General features: G+C 38.2%; 1 protein-coding gene across 1 annotated transcript in view; it reads left to right on the top strand.

Annotated features, from left to right (window-relative positions):
* LOC140238311 (macrophage mannose receptor 1-like) overlaps nt 1-17,532 on the top strand; it is a 36,869-nt gene that overhangs the window by 10,383 nt on the left and 8,954 nt on the right. The window contains exons 14-35 of the mRNA XM_072318246.1: nt 734-772; nt 1,151-1,324; nt 2,291-2,407; nt 2,938-3,051; nt 3,504-3,740; nt 4,416-4,628; nt 5,199-5,359; nt 5,884-5,994; nt 6,592-6,707; nt 7,458-7,606; nt 7,978-8,192; nt 9,171-9,328; nt 9,530-9,576; nt 10,066-10,236; nt 10,748-10,792; nt 11,075-11,259; nt 11,835-11,902; nt 12,788-12,882; nt 13,199-13,462; nt 13,934-14,085; nt 14,744-14,843; nt 15,215-15,462. Of these exons, the coding sequence (XP_072174347.1) occupies nt 734-772; nt 1,151-1,324; nt 2,291-2,407; nt 2,938-3,051; nt 3,504-3,740; nt 4,416-4,628; nt 5,199-5,359; nt 5,884-5,994; nt 6,592-6,707; nt 7,458-7,606; nt 7,978-8,192; nt 9,171-9,328; nt 9,530-9,576; nt 10,066-10,236; nt 10,748-10,792; nt 11,075-11,259; nt 11,835-11,902; nt 12,788-12,882; nt 13,199-13,462; nt 13,934-14,085; nt 14,744-14,843; nt 15,215-15,462 (3,179 nt within the window). The remainder of the gene's footprint in view (nt 1-733; nt 773-1,150; nt 1,325-2,290; nt 2,408-2,937; nt 3,052-3,503; nt 3,741-4,415; nt 4,629-5,198; nt 5,360-5,883; nt 5,995-6,591; nt 6,708-7,457; nt 7,607-7,977; nt 8,193-9,170; nt 9,329-9,529; nt 9,577-10,065; nt 10,237-10,747; nt 10,793-11,074; nt 11,260-11,834; nt 11,903-12,787; nt 12,883-13,198; nt 13,463-13,933; nt 14,086-14,743; nt 14,844-15,214; nt 15,463-17,532) is intronic.

Consider the following 17,532-nt stretch of genomic DNA (forward strand, 5'->3'; position numbering starts at 1 on the left):
AGTTTTTACCTCGTACAGCTGTAGGCATTTTGGTCCCCCGTGAACATGTGCCCCACATGGTGAATGTACCTAAGAGAATCAGAGATATCTGTGATGTGCATGGATCTTAACGCATATTGTGCCATAGTGAATCAAACTACTAGTACACATAAAAGAAAATATTGTGTTCTTTTTATTTTCTCATCATCTACAGTTTATTCTCACTTGATAAATTAGCACATTATGTCAATTAATTTAATCCTTTATTTGCATGTTTGCTTTTCTTTCTGTCATAGAATGATATCACACCACTTTACTCATGCACATTTTAGAACTTTTGAGGGACCCTGGTCAGTTCTATGTGTAGTCATGTAATGGTAGTCCTGGCACTAATAATACATTTACAGATGCACAATTCTCTTATCCATTTCCAGTGTTTCCATTATTACTAGTTAATTGATCCATTCAATAATGTAATATATATATATATATATATTTTTTTTTTAATATGTATGAAAAGTAACAACTGCTCCAATAATTGTAAAGCACATTAGAGACTTGCCCAACCTAGCAGTATCTTACTTATCCTATGTGCATTGGAGTGGATTTAGGTGGATTTAGACCCATGAGCCTTTATGATTTGAACAGATAGCCAGTGACAAGAGTTTTCAGAATCTAACAATGATTAGTTTCAGTGTATTATGAGTCTCATCTCTTTTCATGCATACTTTTCTTTTTTTTCTCTCTGTCATAGTTCCTGGAGCTAGTCAAGCCCCGCCTGCTATTCCTACACGTAAGTCAGTCAGTTGTTTGTTTTTTTACCTCTCTCTCTCTTTTTCATGAGATGATTGTTAACTAGTGAAACATATAATGTGTAGTTTCTTTCCAAGAGTCAATGAAATCAGACTATGTCCACCTATTCATTGAAAAAACAGTAATCATATTATCATTGTAATCCTTGTGTAGGTGACACTGCAGTGAAAGAGTGTGAAATAAAGGCGAGAAAGAGACAATACAAGTAGCAATGAGAATGTGATATTGTAGCCACTCTACAGAAAATTTCGAAAAGCATACTTTGACAGCTGGCTAGAATGCAAACAAATCTAATTTTCTCTAATTTGATTTTAATTAATTTTTTTGTTCGATATTGCTTGACCTTTGAACCTATCAGCTGTGTTTGACCCACGCTGTGGTAGTGGATGGGAATACAACTCCATGAACGGCAAGTGCTACCTGTTCCGAGACACGGATTACAAGAACTGGGATGAGGCCCAGATGCAGTGTAAGCTGGGAGGTGGAGACCTGCTGAGCATCGCTGACAACACCGAACAGACCTACATCACCAGTAAGGACTAGTTAACTATTCTTGATTAAATGCTAGCATCTCTTGTGAAGTAATAGTTTAAGTTTTGTGATTTTTGTTGTTGTTGTTGTTGTTTTGTTTTGTTTTTGTTTTTTTATTGTAGGGGCATGTTCAGATATGTACAGATGCTTGTCTTCATGTCATCATGGAAATCAAAGTGCATTTTGTGAAGTGATGACAGCAATAGAAATGAAAACACTGTTCTTCTTCTTTTTTTTTTCTTCTATTTTTTCCTGAAGCTTTTTCTATATTTAATTGTGTCTCCATTTTCTATGATCTATCTTCACAGCATTACATCTGCATGAGTTTCTCTCTTTCCCCTTGTCTGTGCCTTATTCTGCTATGTACATTACTAATACATCACTGGTTTAACAGTTCTTCCATTTCACAGTTTTTCCTCCAACTTTCTTTCTCTTCCCCTCCCCATAACTCTCTTACTTTCTCCATATTTGTTTCTACAAGGTGTGCCATATTTTGGTCTCAGAATTTACACCCTTTCCCTCTTATGCGTCTTGTGTAAGCTTCTCCCCTTACAAGCTTGCATTATATTTTGCCATATTTTTTTCTGCAAGTTGCATACTTCTTTGCAGTTATTCACCTTTTTCTCTATTTCCTACCTTCGATGAAATACATCTTATCTCCTTTCATTCTTTGGTCATATTTGCTCTTTCGATACCATGTTACTCATTATCCCTGTCTTCGTCTACATGTCTTTTTTCTATTAATAATGTAAGTCATCTGTTGAGAATGAGAAGGACGTTAAGTTGTCTCAAACACTATGGGTTTAGTGGAAATTTAACGCCCTTATCATTCTCAACCGACAAAGTGTCTCTTTGGATTAGATATCTTGTCTTCTTGTAGTTCTTCACTCTAATGCTCCTTTGTGAATGTTATGCCTTGACTAGTCTTTTCTCCCTCCTCCCCTCCCCCTCCCCCTACCCTCCCCAGCCCGCCTGCTCTATGTGACCCAGTCAAGTCTGTGGATAGGAGCCAATGACCTTTCCTCAGAGGGTGGCTGGCAGTGGGTTGACGGCAGTGGATTCTCGTACCTCAACTGGAATGTTGGTGAGAAAATGGTTCTCATGTTTGATTTTAACTTTGAAGTGAAATGAGCAAACTTGACCCTCTGATAAAAGAGTTTGTACTGCAAGAGACCATCTCAAAATTACAATTGTAATTATGCTGTTAGTTGCAGTAATTATAGTAACATGGCAGAAGGGTTCTTGCTGTAGCGTCTGCAGTTATAACAACTTAGAGCAAAATCTTTTTTGAGACAGGTCAGGGACATACATGTTGAAAGGAAGACACAATTCTACTGCAGATATGTTGTGAGTTATGATATGGCATGTGCATTTCCTAAAAGCAAAAAGGGAACAGAAAAAAAAAAGAGAAAAACTTGCAGATGACCTATGGTAAGAGTTTATATGCTATGTATTCATAGTGATATTTTAGGTTCAATTACATGCATTATATTGTTGCCATTGTCAACATTTTTCATACAGGTTTGAACTTTATCAATTATTTGATAGTCAATTTTTCACAATTGTTAACTAAACAGTCAACACTGTGTCATATTTGGTGTAATTCATCAACAGATGAGCCAAACAACTATGACGATAATGAGCACTGTGTTGAGATCTACGCTGGAAATGGGATGTGGAATGACTTCTTCTGTGATCGAGGGCTTGGCTACATCTGTAAGAAGAATGGTAAGCAACAATTTCTCTTCCTGCTCCCTGATAGAAAACAATGCCAGAGACATTACTTCCTCAGACGATTTGAGAACAGTGAGCCAGTAAAGTATGAAGATCTAATTTGCAATCATGAATTTATGCTGTCACAGAATGTAAAATGTGCCACACATTTTAGCTACTTTTGTGTTTTAGGTGAGAGAGTAGATGTCTTCTTAATCCTTTACACAGATTTGCAGATATCTGTGAGTGTTTCACTTTTCTTTAATAGATTAATCCCATGTGCAATAATTTCACAGTGCTGTATATCTCTATTAAGCTCATCTGTAAAATCTTTGGACTTCATCTAAAATCATGTGCTTCAGGCATGTAGAGTAATTCATGGCGAAAATGGGATGGCATATATGTACATTGGGTGGAAACGAAAAACACAATTTACCAAACCCAGATGACATCTTTTCTTGCCACAGGCTATCTGACTACCCACTTCAACGTCGTCCCAAACACATTCCTGGAAGGCAACGACTTCACCATGCTCCAGAACATGTACCCAGAGGATTGCGCCCAGGCCTGTTACATGGCAACGGACTTCACCTGCCGCTCTTTCGACTACAACCGGGACACCATGGTTTGCGCCCTCAGTGACATGACGAAGGACATGGGCGCGTCACTCGTTGGTGACAGCAACAGTGACTATTATGAGAGATGTAAGTCGAGAATGGACTCTGTCAAGGCAAGGCACTGTGGCGGCTTACAAGTAAAAGTTAATTGTTGCAGTTGAAAGAGTGTATGTTTATCTGTGATGATTAACATGTATACAAACAGTAAATCCATACCTTCAAATGACCTTTTGTTTATCTTTCATTCAAACATGTTATCTTTTTTCTTAATAGTTTGACCCTGGTAATCTCGATGTATAGGCATAGTTGGAGCCAAAATGTTAGCTCTATTAAGTAGTAGTGTTTGAATATCTGTCTCCTCTCTAAGGAAACCAAAGTCTGTTATTTTGCATACCCAGATCTGTACTTGATGTATCCGTAAGAAAGTCACAATTTAAGGAGAAGGGAACTATTGGACAAAGATGTTGCTCTTTACTATTTGAGAATACTGAACACTGTGTAGTCTTGGAGCATGGGTCCTATGTTTGTTTCAGCTGATTGCAGTATTAGGAAAACTCTAAAGAGGCAAGATAACTGCCCTGATTGAAAATGCCTATCAAAAATAATGTATGGGTAAGTGTGTCAATTCATTGGTAAGTCTTTCTATCACAATTCAATCTTAGCATTTACTTTGCTGCCATTTTATGTATCAAAAGATGTGATTGCAACATTGTCACTCATAGTAGACCCCGCCCTCCTCTGTATATGTACCCTCAAATATAGTAATGGATGTTGTGGACCCTACCACTACACAAGTGCCCGCTGGATACAGGTGCCGAAATGGCTGGACGCCGTACGGCGACTACTGCTACTATTTGCAGATTGCAGTGGGAACCTATGCCCAGGCCTTGAGCCAGTGCCAGGCCCAGGGGGCGGACCTCGTTTCAATCCATGATGCTAATGAGAACAGCTTTGTGCAGACGCTGTACTCCTCAGGTTGGTACAACATACTGTGTTGATAATCCTTTATAGTTACAAATTGTTATGTAAGATTTTCAAGAAAAGAGTAAGCAAAAGTATCACATTAAAAAAAAAAAAAAAAAAAAAAAAAAAAACGCATTTGTAAGCAAAATCATGTTTACTATAAACATTCTACAAGTTGTGAATCCCCCATAAAGCAAGCTTGTAATATATTTCATTCCAGATAACCATTAATGATTTTTCTGTCAAATATTTTTGCTAACTTGTCAAGTACAACTCAACATCTTGCACTATATCTACAAAGTTTTTGTTATAGACTGCTAGAAGTGCCCAATTTCTGAGAATTATGTGACCTAATAGCAAAAGTCGAATCAGATATATCTTTCAAGTTCAATAAAACAACTAATTAGTTTGATTTTTTATATGCCTCAGAAGAGTCATAGGTAGTTTTGATCAGTGGTCCAATGTCAAGTGCAGTAGGAAGGTAGAAAATGTATTGAAGTTAGGAGAGAGCACATGTATGTGAGTCAATGTTTTAAATGTATGGGGTAATATCTTAAATGTACGGTTGCTTACATGCTGCAGCTGGCATCAACAGCGCTGTGTGGATTGGACTCTCCGACCTGCGGGTGCAGTGGGTGTATGAGTGGAGCGACGGAACCCCTGTGGATTACACCTTCTGGAACAATGATGAGCCAAACAACTACGGCGATAACACAGAGGACTGTGTGGAGATGTTCACCTCTGTAAGCGTCACACACTCGGCTCACAGTGTACCTCTGTCTATAAGTGTGTTATGTAATCATGAGGGGTTTTGGAGTGGACTTACTTGATACAGAGTTGATAATAGTTGATATCCTCCTTGTACAGGTAAACTCCTAGAGCTGTGAAAAAGTTTAATTTAGTCATATCAGGGATTATTTTTTTTTTCTCTCTCTCTTCATCCAGAATAAGAAGAGATGTGTTTGGACAATTTTTTATGTTGTTTTCAGTTTGGGTTATTCTATATTCTTACTCGAACTAAACCCATGAACATGTGCATTTCAGCAAAGTAAATGTTCACTTAGAATTTACTGCAAACAGACTGATGTTTCAATGGCTATAACTGAAGTGAAAGTACACTGTTCATTGATTACACCACGACCATGAAAATGGATCGTTTGATTTGACAAGTTAGCTTTTTTTTTGTGATAGTCTGGTGTTCAGAATTCACATGTTGTGTCATTTCTTTCCCATCTTTTCTTTCCTCGTCCCCCTCTCCTCCTCGCAGGGTGCCTGGAATGACATCTCCTGTGCCAGCACCATCCCATCCATCTGTAAGCTAAAGAAGGAGGACCTGCCTCCCACCGACCAGCCAATCACACCCTCAGGATGCACACTGGTAAGGTCATGTGACTTACTAAAGAATGTACCTTTGTATGGTGGACAAATTTGTGCCGAGTCTGCTGTCTCGACATGGTCTTGAAAAGTGTGTGCAAGCTTGCTGAGTACTGACCATTTACAATTTGTAGCTGCCTTTGTGGTTTTCTTTGTTAGCTTAATTTGAGTATTCTTTTTCCTGTATACAATGTAGGTCCAGTTCTATGCCCCACAGGGCTGTTAAAAGATCATACTCTGTTTCAAATTACCATGACTTACATGCATACACAATTGACTAACTTTTAGCTATTCAAAATTGGTTTGCATATAAAGTCACAATGTGAACTATGAATCAAGCCACCCTCAAGGTAATAGTCTGTGGAATTTTAGATAGTGAGGTAGGAACAGTACTGGTATATTAATGTACACTTCCCATCATGTAACGGTGGTTGTGGAACACTCCTTATGAAGAAAAGTTGTAACACATCACTGTTCAAACAGATGCTTTTCTCCAGTTGTAAATATTGGGAATATGGTCTTGAGTTAGAGAGATACGTCAAGGGTATCTATAGGGGCATTAGCCTTCATGCTGCCAAATCTTGCATCGATTCTTCAACAGGGTGAGACCGCCTACGGTGGATCTTGCTACCGGGCAGTGACGTCCAAGATGTCCTACTCTGATGCTCTGAATGACTGTATGACCATGGGTGGAAATCTTGTCTCCATTGCTGATAGGTAGGAGCACTGCTAGGGCAGTCTACATACTAGTCTATTGTGCATATCTTAAATGCAGAAATATTGGTTTGGTTGTTTGTTTGTTTGTTTGTTTGTTTGTTTGTTTGTTTGTTTTTCATCTTTCTGCTCTCAGTGCTTTGAGAGCATTATGACAGATATCACACATATCATTTTCTATTCATATCTCGATCTGCTCCAGAGTATATTAATAAATAGATTATAACAGGGCCTATCTATCAAGGGGTGCCTTTTCAGTGTTCACATTGGTCTCTCGCAGATTCCTGCCCTTATCATTACCCCAGTGTTGCTAGGTACACATTCATACTCTAGGGTCAAGTTGGACATTATGGGCTAAACATCTCATCAATAGATGAAAGCATTGAATGGGATTCTTACCTAGGACCTGTTGCTTAATGCATAGTCCTATCCAATATGCTACTGTGTGCTCCCACAAGATTCTCCCTGAAGAGTATCAGCATTAACATCAAAGGCTTGAAGAAAACTTTGAGTAAAAACATAGTTGATAAAATTGATAGATGAAATACCTTTGTGTACTGTCCTTTACGTCTTCAAGACTACATATTCTGTTTTCATGCTCTTGAGTATTGCTGTAGCATAAAGTTTTATTAAATGATAGTCAAATTCATGTTTTAGATATACTTGTATACATTTCTAGTCTGCTGTGTGTAACTATGTTTTTCCTGTCATGCTATTGATTTACTTGTGAACTGTAATACATTTTTATTACAGGTATGAGCAGTCCGTACTGACCAGTGTACTGGGCATCCAGGACGGAACCCTCTTCTGGATCGGATTGAATGACCAGGCCATGTCTGGGGATTACAGCTGGACCGACAATACGGCTGTCACATATACCCACTGGGACTACGCACAACCAGGTAATGAGGCCGAGGCAGCCTGCTCATTCACTGCCTAGGAGTGAAAAGATTGTTTTACGTGAATGATGCAAGCATTTGTAAAATCAAAATTTCATGATGCCAATGCTCATTGCTTATGATTTTTGCAGTTGTTTAATGCAAGACACCTTACTACATTAAAGTGAGAAAGAGCATGTGGAAAGTTGCCATTATCTGAGAGTTTGTTGTGACTGATATCACTGTACAAAATTTATAAATTGTGTACATTTTCACATTATGCAAATGCCTGGTTTGCACAACAAAACTTTGAAGCTACAATATAGGGTGTACTCCTTTGATTTTCATTGCTTTTGCATATTTCATTGTGTTTTTGTTTCTCTACTTTAATGAAGATGATTCTGCTGGAATGTGTGTGGCTGCATCGTCTGGTGGCACCGCTGGTCTTTGGAAGAATGCGGCGTGTGACACCACCCTCAAGTATGTGTGTGAGAGAGTGCGTGATGGCTACACAGCCCGCCCCACCGTGCCTGCCCCTGGGCCACCCACCCAGCCCAACGACAATGGCTGCTACTACGACTGGGTTGGCTATGGCGCCTGGTGCTACAAGGTGGGTGCAACATTGTACACACATAATCATGCCAATACACCCCTTTGAATGGCTTCATGCCCCCTCATTTTAAAAGGGAAACCATTAAGCATTTTTCCTCCTCATCTTCAGACTTCTAATGATAATTCACCGATTGATTGTTTGACAAAGAGTGGGTACTTCTGTGTTGCATTCCAGGGACACTTGTCAGGAATTTCTTGTTATACTGAATATACCGAAATTATAGCGAATGAGGGGATCACAGATATTTTCGCGAGATGTTTTCGCGAATTGATGCAGAGACCTTCATAAGCGCACTATTTCCAGGACAGTGACATTTTCGCATGTTGTTAAATTTGCGGCCCATGTGTGATTCGCAAAATTCGTGAAAATTAAACCCTTGCAAAAATAACAGCTTATACAGCAATGGATAGATAGATAGATAGATACGTACATACATAAAAAGATAGACAAATAGGTAGATACATATCTAGAGAGATAGATAGATAGATAGATAGATAAATAGATACATACATACATACATACATGCATACATACAAACATACTGTAAAAGTGGAAATTTTTGCAGTGTTGAAATATTCGTGCTTTTCGCGCAACCACAAACAAGCGTGAAAATAAAAGCACACAAACATTTTTGCTTGCCATTTGTACCAGTAGTGTATATCTTAATTCCACAGAATTAAAGACATGCGAAACTCTTCTTACCCTGCCAAGCACGAAAATATCAACTTTTACAGTAGATGAATAGATGGATTAGATAGATAATAGATAAATAGATAGATGGATGGATGGATAGATAGTTTGATTATTCTTGAAAGCCTTTCTCTTTTGACTGCTGCTGAGGAAATGCAGTAAGTACTTCTACCTATCAATTTCACGAGTAGATGTTAGTAGCTAGTTTTGTTTCCTCGTGGAGACTATCGCCATGGAGACCATTGCCATATAACTCCCACGATGCTGCTGTTTTGCTATGGTTAGATCGAGACTGGAGTGGACCCTGCCGTTGACGTGGATCCCGAGAAGAGCAAGCGCACATGGCAATCGGCTCGCAACCTGTGCATGGTTGACGGAGGTGATCTTGCCAGCTTCCACACCGCAGATGAAGAAAACTACATCAAGGCCCTTCTTCCTATGCCGTGAGTCTGCTTGATTTGTTGCAGTAGCAGGGATTCATACATATACATATCATCACAAATGTGATTTCAAATTTGTGATACATGATGAGTGAAGTTTATTTATAGAAACAGAATACATGTAGGTACAGTCACCTCGCACTTCTTTCTGTCTTTCCAACTATTATGAAACTTAAACACACAAATGTTCCTTTTTTTTTCTAGGGATGATGGCTACTGGGTTGGTCTACATGACAGATCTATTGAAAGTGGTAAGTGTCTAGGCCAAAAATCATTCCCACCATATTCTGTTTTGAGATTTTTATGTGAATAAGTGATAAAGTGGTGTGTCTTTCTCTCTTTCCGGCATCATTTACTTTTTCCAGTACACCAACATGTGGATTCGGATTGAGTTCTGACGAGGTTCACTTTTACAGCATTCAAAAATTTGTGATATCATAAGCTGCTACTAGAAAAAAAAAAAAAGAAAGTGCATAGTAAGGATATGGATGGGTGACTAATTTCTATTCAACATTTGTTACCTGATCAGGTGTTTGATCTTGCAGTCATTGCAATAAAACAATTTTTCTGTTTAATCTGACATACCATCATCATTTAAGAAACTAAATTTGAATTTCATGCCAGTGCAGAATTGTTAACTAAGCAACATAATAGCACCAAAATGGGACCTTCACTGTGCTATTCTATATCTTTGCTCACTCTGCGTTCTGTGCTTTGCCATACTGTGTTGTTTTACACAGGTTTTGAGTGGAGTGACCAGACGGCAGTAGACTATACTAACTGGAATAACGGAGAACCCAACAATGATGGCAACACGGGAGAGGACTGCACAGAAGTCTTCGGCTCACATCGCGGGTGGAATGACCTGCAGTGCACAAAAATGCGCAACTGGATCTGTAAACTGGCCAAAGGTGCATAATAAGACAGATCAAACCTTTTTACCCCCATGTGACAAATTATTTAGAATCCATATCGTAACATAATTGAAACAAAACTTTTTGTTATTTCTGTGCTTAATGCTAGTTCAATTTGTATTGTGTTACTATTATAGACCAGAAAAGGCCTGTAAATCACCTGCTAGTGGCCTATCAAAACCCAGTACTTCATATAACCGACATCAAAGGAATTACTTAGTTGTATGTAGACAGCTTCTCAAATCTTGTCCGGTCGTCTGCTCTATTTGATAAACCAGTAACTTTTTGGAGGATACTTTCTTAGCATTGTTGGATAGTTAAATGTGTGATCTTCCTCATCACATATTTGCTTTGCATTTTTCATACCTATCATGGTTTGCCAACATCATGTCTGGTAGCATTGTAAAACCACCTGCAATCTACCATACAAATTGCCTTGCAAGAAGCAACGTTGCAACGACATGAACATTAATTTGTGTGATTGTTTGTTGTTTTATTTTTGTCACAGGTGTCAAGCCAAGAAGTACACTGCCACCATCAACTGTTACACCATGTAAGTAAAATTGACAATAAACGTTTCTCAGACACCAATGAGAGGAATGGATAATCTTATAATGTTTACATGTGAGAACTTTAGGATGCAAAATCTTTGCAACGTGTAAATTGGGAGCTCATATCTATGCACATTTTGTATCATGACCCAGAAGAGTGCAGTTGCCTGTCTCTACTGACGCTCTTGAGATAAATATAAATTTTGTTTGTACCATCCAATCATGCACAAGATGCATTATTGGAAGAGGTCTGATGATGAAGAATAATTTACTCCCCTTCACAGGGCCGCAGTGCCCAACCGCTCCAGACTGGGTCCTGTTCCAGGACAACTGTTACTTCTTCAGTGGAGGCCTGAGCGGAACGACTGGCAGGATGGACTGGTCCTCGGCTAACGATTACTGCATGGAGAGAGGCGGGTACCTGGTCTCCATCCACTCCACCCCAGAGAACAACTTCCTCGTCCAGATGGTGAGTCAGAGATATTAAGAGAGAGAGAGAGAAAAAAATGCAACCAGGAAGAAATATCACATCAGCTTGACTGACAAACACTTAAAAATAAAGTGAACAAATGGGTATTTGCTACATGTAGGTAACCAAGCATTTCATCCTGACAGACTGGGGAAGAATCTTCTGTGCTTTGTTAGAGTGGGTTTCCCTCGGTTTTGTTCCATTTGTTATGTCACTCTACATGTTGGAAGACCCAATCTCAGTACATGCCAGTATTCCATTGCTGAATAATCCTTCTTTTTTCTTTTTTCTTTTTTTTTTTTTTTGCTGCTGCTGCAGTGTAATTTTGTCCCGAGATTCAGTTGCTACAAGCATATACTTGTATGTGGCATGTGAAAATTTGTGTGGCACATTCAACACACGCTTGCACATCAGCATCACTTGATACAGAAGGCAAGATATCCTTTAAGGATGGATGCTTATTAATTTGAATTAAACAGAGAGGTTTGACTTGGAATATTGCACTTTATGGAATGAAGTGTGCATGAAAGTGATTTTAGAATGGTATTCTCACACCCTCTTCTCCCCTCTCGCAGCTCACCCGTTACCCAGAGAGCAATGACTGGATTGGCCTCAGGGAGTACAGTGGCAGTGGATATTACCAGTAAGTCTAAACACAACTGGTACCGCTGTCTCCATGGCAGAACAGCATGCAGTCCTCACATGGATAGGTGTAACCATTTCTTTAAGAAATTGCCAATAGTACTTCTCCATCCCCCCCCCCCCCCAGTATGTCTCATTTTACAGTTGGTAAGAACAGGAGTAGTATCTGTTTGACTAAGGCTAGTTTGGAGGAAAACAAATATGCATTTGATACTGGTAACAGGTAATTTGAGGAAAAACAAAACTGAATGGAAGTTACGATTTAGTGAATGCCACCAACTCATCTAGCATGGTATCCTTTTGAGCATGCAAAAGTTGCTCATTACTTTAGTGATCCTGGCATCGCTTGTAAAGTAAACTTTAACTTTTTATATGTACTGATATGAACTGTAATCAATTTGACAAGAACCTGGCCTCTGCTGAAGATGTATTAATAGAACCATTTTCTCATGCATTGTCTAGGACATGATTCCGAGAGTTGTGAGCTTTGCACGAATTCATGATTGTGTCTTTCACATTTGCACAACAAATGAAGTGATGTACACAAAAAAAGAAAAGAATGTCACTGTTATATTATGAATAAATGGCTAGATGATCTATTGATTTCTCACTTCAGATATTCATATAGATCTACATGTATCTTCATTTAACTTTGACCATTTTTTTCTTGTTATTCTTGTAGCCCTTCTCAATTTAAAATGTGATTATTATTATCATGTAATTTTTTGTGAGACTTGTTTTCATAAGGTTTAAATAAGCACTGGATTTGTCAGTGTTTTAGTAGTAGCTACGTAATGTATGATGTTGATGTTGATTTGTCAATCAGTTGCAATAAGAAACTTCTCAGCGGAAGAATTTCATGAATTTGAATAATTATTTTCATCAGGTGGTCGGACAACTCTCCACTGGACTTCCAGTCCTGGAATAGCAATGAACCCAATGATGCCAACGGTGAAGAGGAATGTGCAGAGTTTTACCAAGGTGAGAAGGATGCTAAAAGCAGACTGAAATGATGAGAAGCAAAATGCAGTAATTCTGTATACGCTTCATCTATTATGATGCCATTCTAGTGTTCAGGTTATGCAAGTAATTATGCAGGGGAAAATTCAATCATGGTGTAATCCAAGCAGCCAATCTTATGCAAATCTCATTCTAATGAGATCAGATATCTTCATGTTATCCAAGCCTTAGTTTAAATCGAGAATACCTGTCGACTTCAATAGAAGAATTCACCATTTTTCGTCTGACTTCTGCATTCATCTTCCCTTGCTGTGTCACCTCTCGTTTTGCATTCCAGATGGCTCCTGGAATGATCTGAACTGTGGGGACAAGCTGACCTTCGTCTGCAAAAAAGCAGTCACTTCCACTGTGCCCAAGACTCCGGCCCCGACGGAACCCCCCGTTGGCAACTGCCCCTACGGCACCATGCGCTTTGACAACTCCTGCTACAAGATCATTGGCTCCAACTCAGCCGACCGCGACACGTGGTACAACGCTCGGGATACGTGCAGGAACACATACAGTGGGGACCTTGCAACTATTCACAGCCAGGCTCTGCAATGTAAGCTCACATCTATTGTCCAAGTATTAACATTTGATGTTATCAGTCATGTATGTCTTGGGTTCCAGTTGACAAAACTGTCTTTTTCTGTCACACAGAGTTGAAACTGGACAACATATGAGAACAATTTCTAATTTTCTGTTACAAATATGCAGTCCAAGGGGAGAAGAGAATTCCTTATATGAAAGAATTTTTTATTCGTAAGTAGAATGATAGTAGAATATTTATTATTGTCAAACTGCTCATTGGAAGCTATTCAGCATTTATGCATAGTGGAAAATCAGGGCAGATCCTCAGCGAAAGTACCCTCGATGTCATTGTTTGTATTTTCATATTTGCTCCTCCTTTTATCATATTGTCATACACGCGTACAGCTAATCTAATTGTGCATTTTGGCTGATGAATCATTCTAGTCAAGTGCTGAAAAAGATGATTTCAACCTTTCGATATCTCATTGATCCCCCAAATCAGCCTTCTTCGTGACGAAAATGAAGGGCATTGACTACCAGATCTACATCGGACTCAGTGATTCCCTTAATAACGGCCTCTTCAGATGGACAGATGGCTCATCAGTGGACTACACGAACTGGAATATTGACGAACCCAATGAACATACGGGAGATGTAAGTCATTTCATCTGGGAACACTTGCATTCTGGTAGATAGGGCCATAGTCTCATAAACAGGAAATCAGAAGTTTGATTCCTACTCACCGCATACATTCCTCAACATGAAGCTTCCGTCCCTCTTCTAAATGATCGAGTATCTGCCAGTAGTAGAGTAATGGTTGAAGGCTATACCTTGTGGAAGCATAGTTATAGCACTATAGGAAGGAGATTTCTGTTTGTAAACAAAACCTTACTCTAATTAGTATCAGTAAAATTGGTTTTAAACCCTAAAAAAAAACCTTACTCTAATTAGTATCAGTAAAATTGGTTTTAAATCCTAAAAAAAAAACAACAAACAAACAAACATGTATTTTCTATAGGCCTAAACATAAGAATAGCCAACACTGAATCTGACTCTGTTAGCTTCATAGTCTTTCCCTCATGTTTGCATCCATCCAAAACCTCAAATCTTGGTGACTCAGTACCTATGTTTTGATGCAATGTATCTTTAAAATTACTCAGTGGAGTAACAATCTAACCTGTTTAAATTCTTAGGGTAAAAAAATCAAATGTGTAATGTTTGACCTCCATATCATTCTGTGCTTCACATTGCTATTCTATGCTTTTTATCATTCCTGGGAATTCCACATTGCATTTTGACTGTCCTCCCGTAGGAAGACTGTGTTGAGATGGTGGAGAACATGGAGAGAGTCGGCAGGTGGAACGACCAGACATGTAATGACTACAATGCCTTCATCTGTCAGATGTCACTGGGTGAGTCTTGCTGTGGTGATTGCCTGGTGATTGCTCTATCTGGGGAATTAATATTTCAAAATTGTATCATTCAATATTGCTCTAATTGTCTGTTATTATGTCCAGTTTTTATGAAACTTCTACCATTGTTGTGTCATAGCTTAATACAGCTGCACTTGTCAGCAGACATTGAATGGCCTAGAGGTGTAGACCATAGATTGTCTGGAAGTGTAGTGTAGGTCAGAAAATGAAGTGGAAGTCATATCTTTGGCCCTTTGTATGTCCATTGTAATTGTACTGTGTATTTCTCATATTTCCTTGTCTGTACATACCGCTGCATTTATTGACTTTTACTGAAGAAAAACAATCCCGTTTTATTCATGTCTTGACAGACCCCTCTGCACCAGTTCCTCCCGATGATCCCAACTCCTGCCGCAGTGGCTTCACTCAGTATGGAGACAGCTGCTTCAAGGTCGTTTCCAGGACGATGGCCTTCTCTGATGCCATTCAGGCATGCCGCAATGAGGGCTCCGACGTCACTCTGGCCAGCATTGTGGACGTCTACGAGGGGGCCTACACAGACACCCTGGTCCACTACAATGGTGATGCCATGCTCTGGATTGGTCTTCTGGATGACAAGGTGGGTGGTGACTGCTGCCAGCTAGTGTTGACCTGAAGAGAGTAGAAGTCAGACTGTGATCCCCTTTCAGTAGTATGCATGAAAGAGGATCATCTGTAATCATAGTGTGTATTTCATGTGACTTTTATACTGAAGGTGTTGTTGTGCATGCAGGTACAATAGCTATAAGTTGCCCCAACTCTCAAAATTTTGCCAGTTTCCTCACAAATGTGACAGATGTATAAGGTTGACTGTGACTGTAGACTGTGTGTTCCCATGTGTTTATATGTATGCACTTGTGAGTTTTCCCTGAATGAAAAACCCACAATCTGCTATTTTCCATTGTGCATACATGAATGAAAAACAAAGTAAAAGAAAGTGGTCCTAATAAAAGGTACATGTAGGACCCACCTTTTATTAGGACATCCATGTTTCTGGATGGCTCAGCCATTTCAAAATTGATTTTCATCACATAAGCTTTTAATTCCTTTTAGAATTGCATGCTTTTCAATATTTCATTTTAGTGGTTTCTATTTATCTTGCAAAAAGTTAAAACCTGAATGGACATGCTTGTGTGCGAGTGAAGAACAAAAAAGTATGAGGTGCAAAGGAATGCAAATTTGCCAGATAGGACCGCCATATAATCAACCTGGTTCATCCATATTGTATTTTTTATTTTTTACTTTTTATTGCACTGTGCTCCCTAAGGATACACCTTAAATTACTTTGGAACAAGTTCATTAGAAACTGCATATTACCTTGAAAGCTTCAGACTTTTATACAAATGTAAGTTCTTCTGAGACCTTTCATTGATCGTATCATGTACGAATCAAGGAAAAATATTTTCAATTTTTCAATTCAACTTTATTTCCACATAATCATTAAAAGGATACAAAGGATACATAAAATGTGATATAATAAACATCAATTGGAATATACAAACTAAAAGAACAATACACATAAGATACCATATTCACCAAAAGGTGTTTCAACAAACACAAAGTGAATTACAAAGAAAGGAAATAACAACATAATGGATGATTTGTGGAGGGATCATGAGAAGTTATTATGGAGATTCCATAAAACTTATAAGTAAGATCCCCAAAGGGTACAGAAATAAAAGAGAGTATTACAGTGTGTGTGTGTGTGTGTAGGGGGTATCTAAATGTCATTTAACCGGATACACTTGAAAAATCAAACAAATTAGAATATCATTACAGATACAGAAAACTCTACAGATTCTATGAAATTTTTGTCAACAAGTTCTTTTTCAATTTTCTTTTAAATGAATTCAACGTTAAACAATCTTTTATACTACTTGGTAAATCATTCCACAATTTTGGTCCTTGATAAGTTATAAATGAATGTGAAAATTTAGTTCGTCCGTACAGAACTCGAATATGAAATTTTGATCTTGTATTATAATTATGAATATCAATATTCTTTACAAATAATGAACTAAATAACTCTGGTAACAATTCTTTGCTATATAAAAACATAAATATGGCAAGATTATACTCATAGAGTTGATATATTGGTAAAATATTCAATCTAATAAACAATGGTCTAGAATGAAACAGAAATGATGACTTTGTTATTACTCTAACAGCTCTTTTTTGCAGCTTATGTAATCGCTCTAAGAGATACTTATTGCACTTACCCCAAAGTATAATACAGTAATTAAGATGAGGGAGTACTAATGTATTATATAGCAACAATAATATATTTTGAGGTAGACAATCTCTCAACTTGCCCAAGATACCAACATTTCTTGAAACCTTGCTAAGAATTTGAGCAACATGGCTTTTCCATTTCATTTCTTCATCAAGAAAAATTCCCAAGAACTTTACAGACCTCACGTGTTCTATCTTTGTATCATTAATATATAAGTCTGTGTCAACATTAATTGAATTACTATTATCAAATTTCATAAAATGTGTTTTAGTGACATTCAAAACTAATTTATTTACAGAAAACCAATCATTAACTTTATCCAATTCAATATTCATCAAATCTTCCGCTTGATTAATATCTTTATGCTTCAAAAATATGTTGGTATCATCAGCAAACATCAAAAATTGCAATACAGAT

This window comes from Diadema setosum, chromosome 14 (genome assembly GCF_964275005.1).
Source record: "Diadema setosum chromosome 14, eeDiaSeto1, whole genome shotgun sequence".
In the NCBI taxonomy this organism is placed as follows: Eukaryota; Metazoa; Echinodermata; class Echinoidea; order Diadematoida; family Diadematidae; genus Diadema; species Diadema setosum.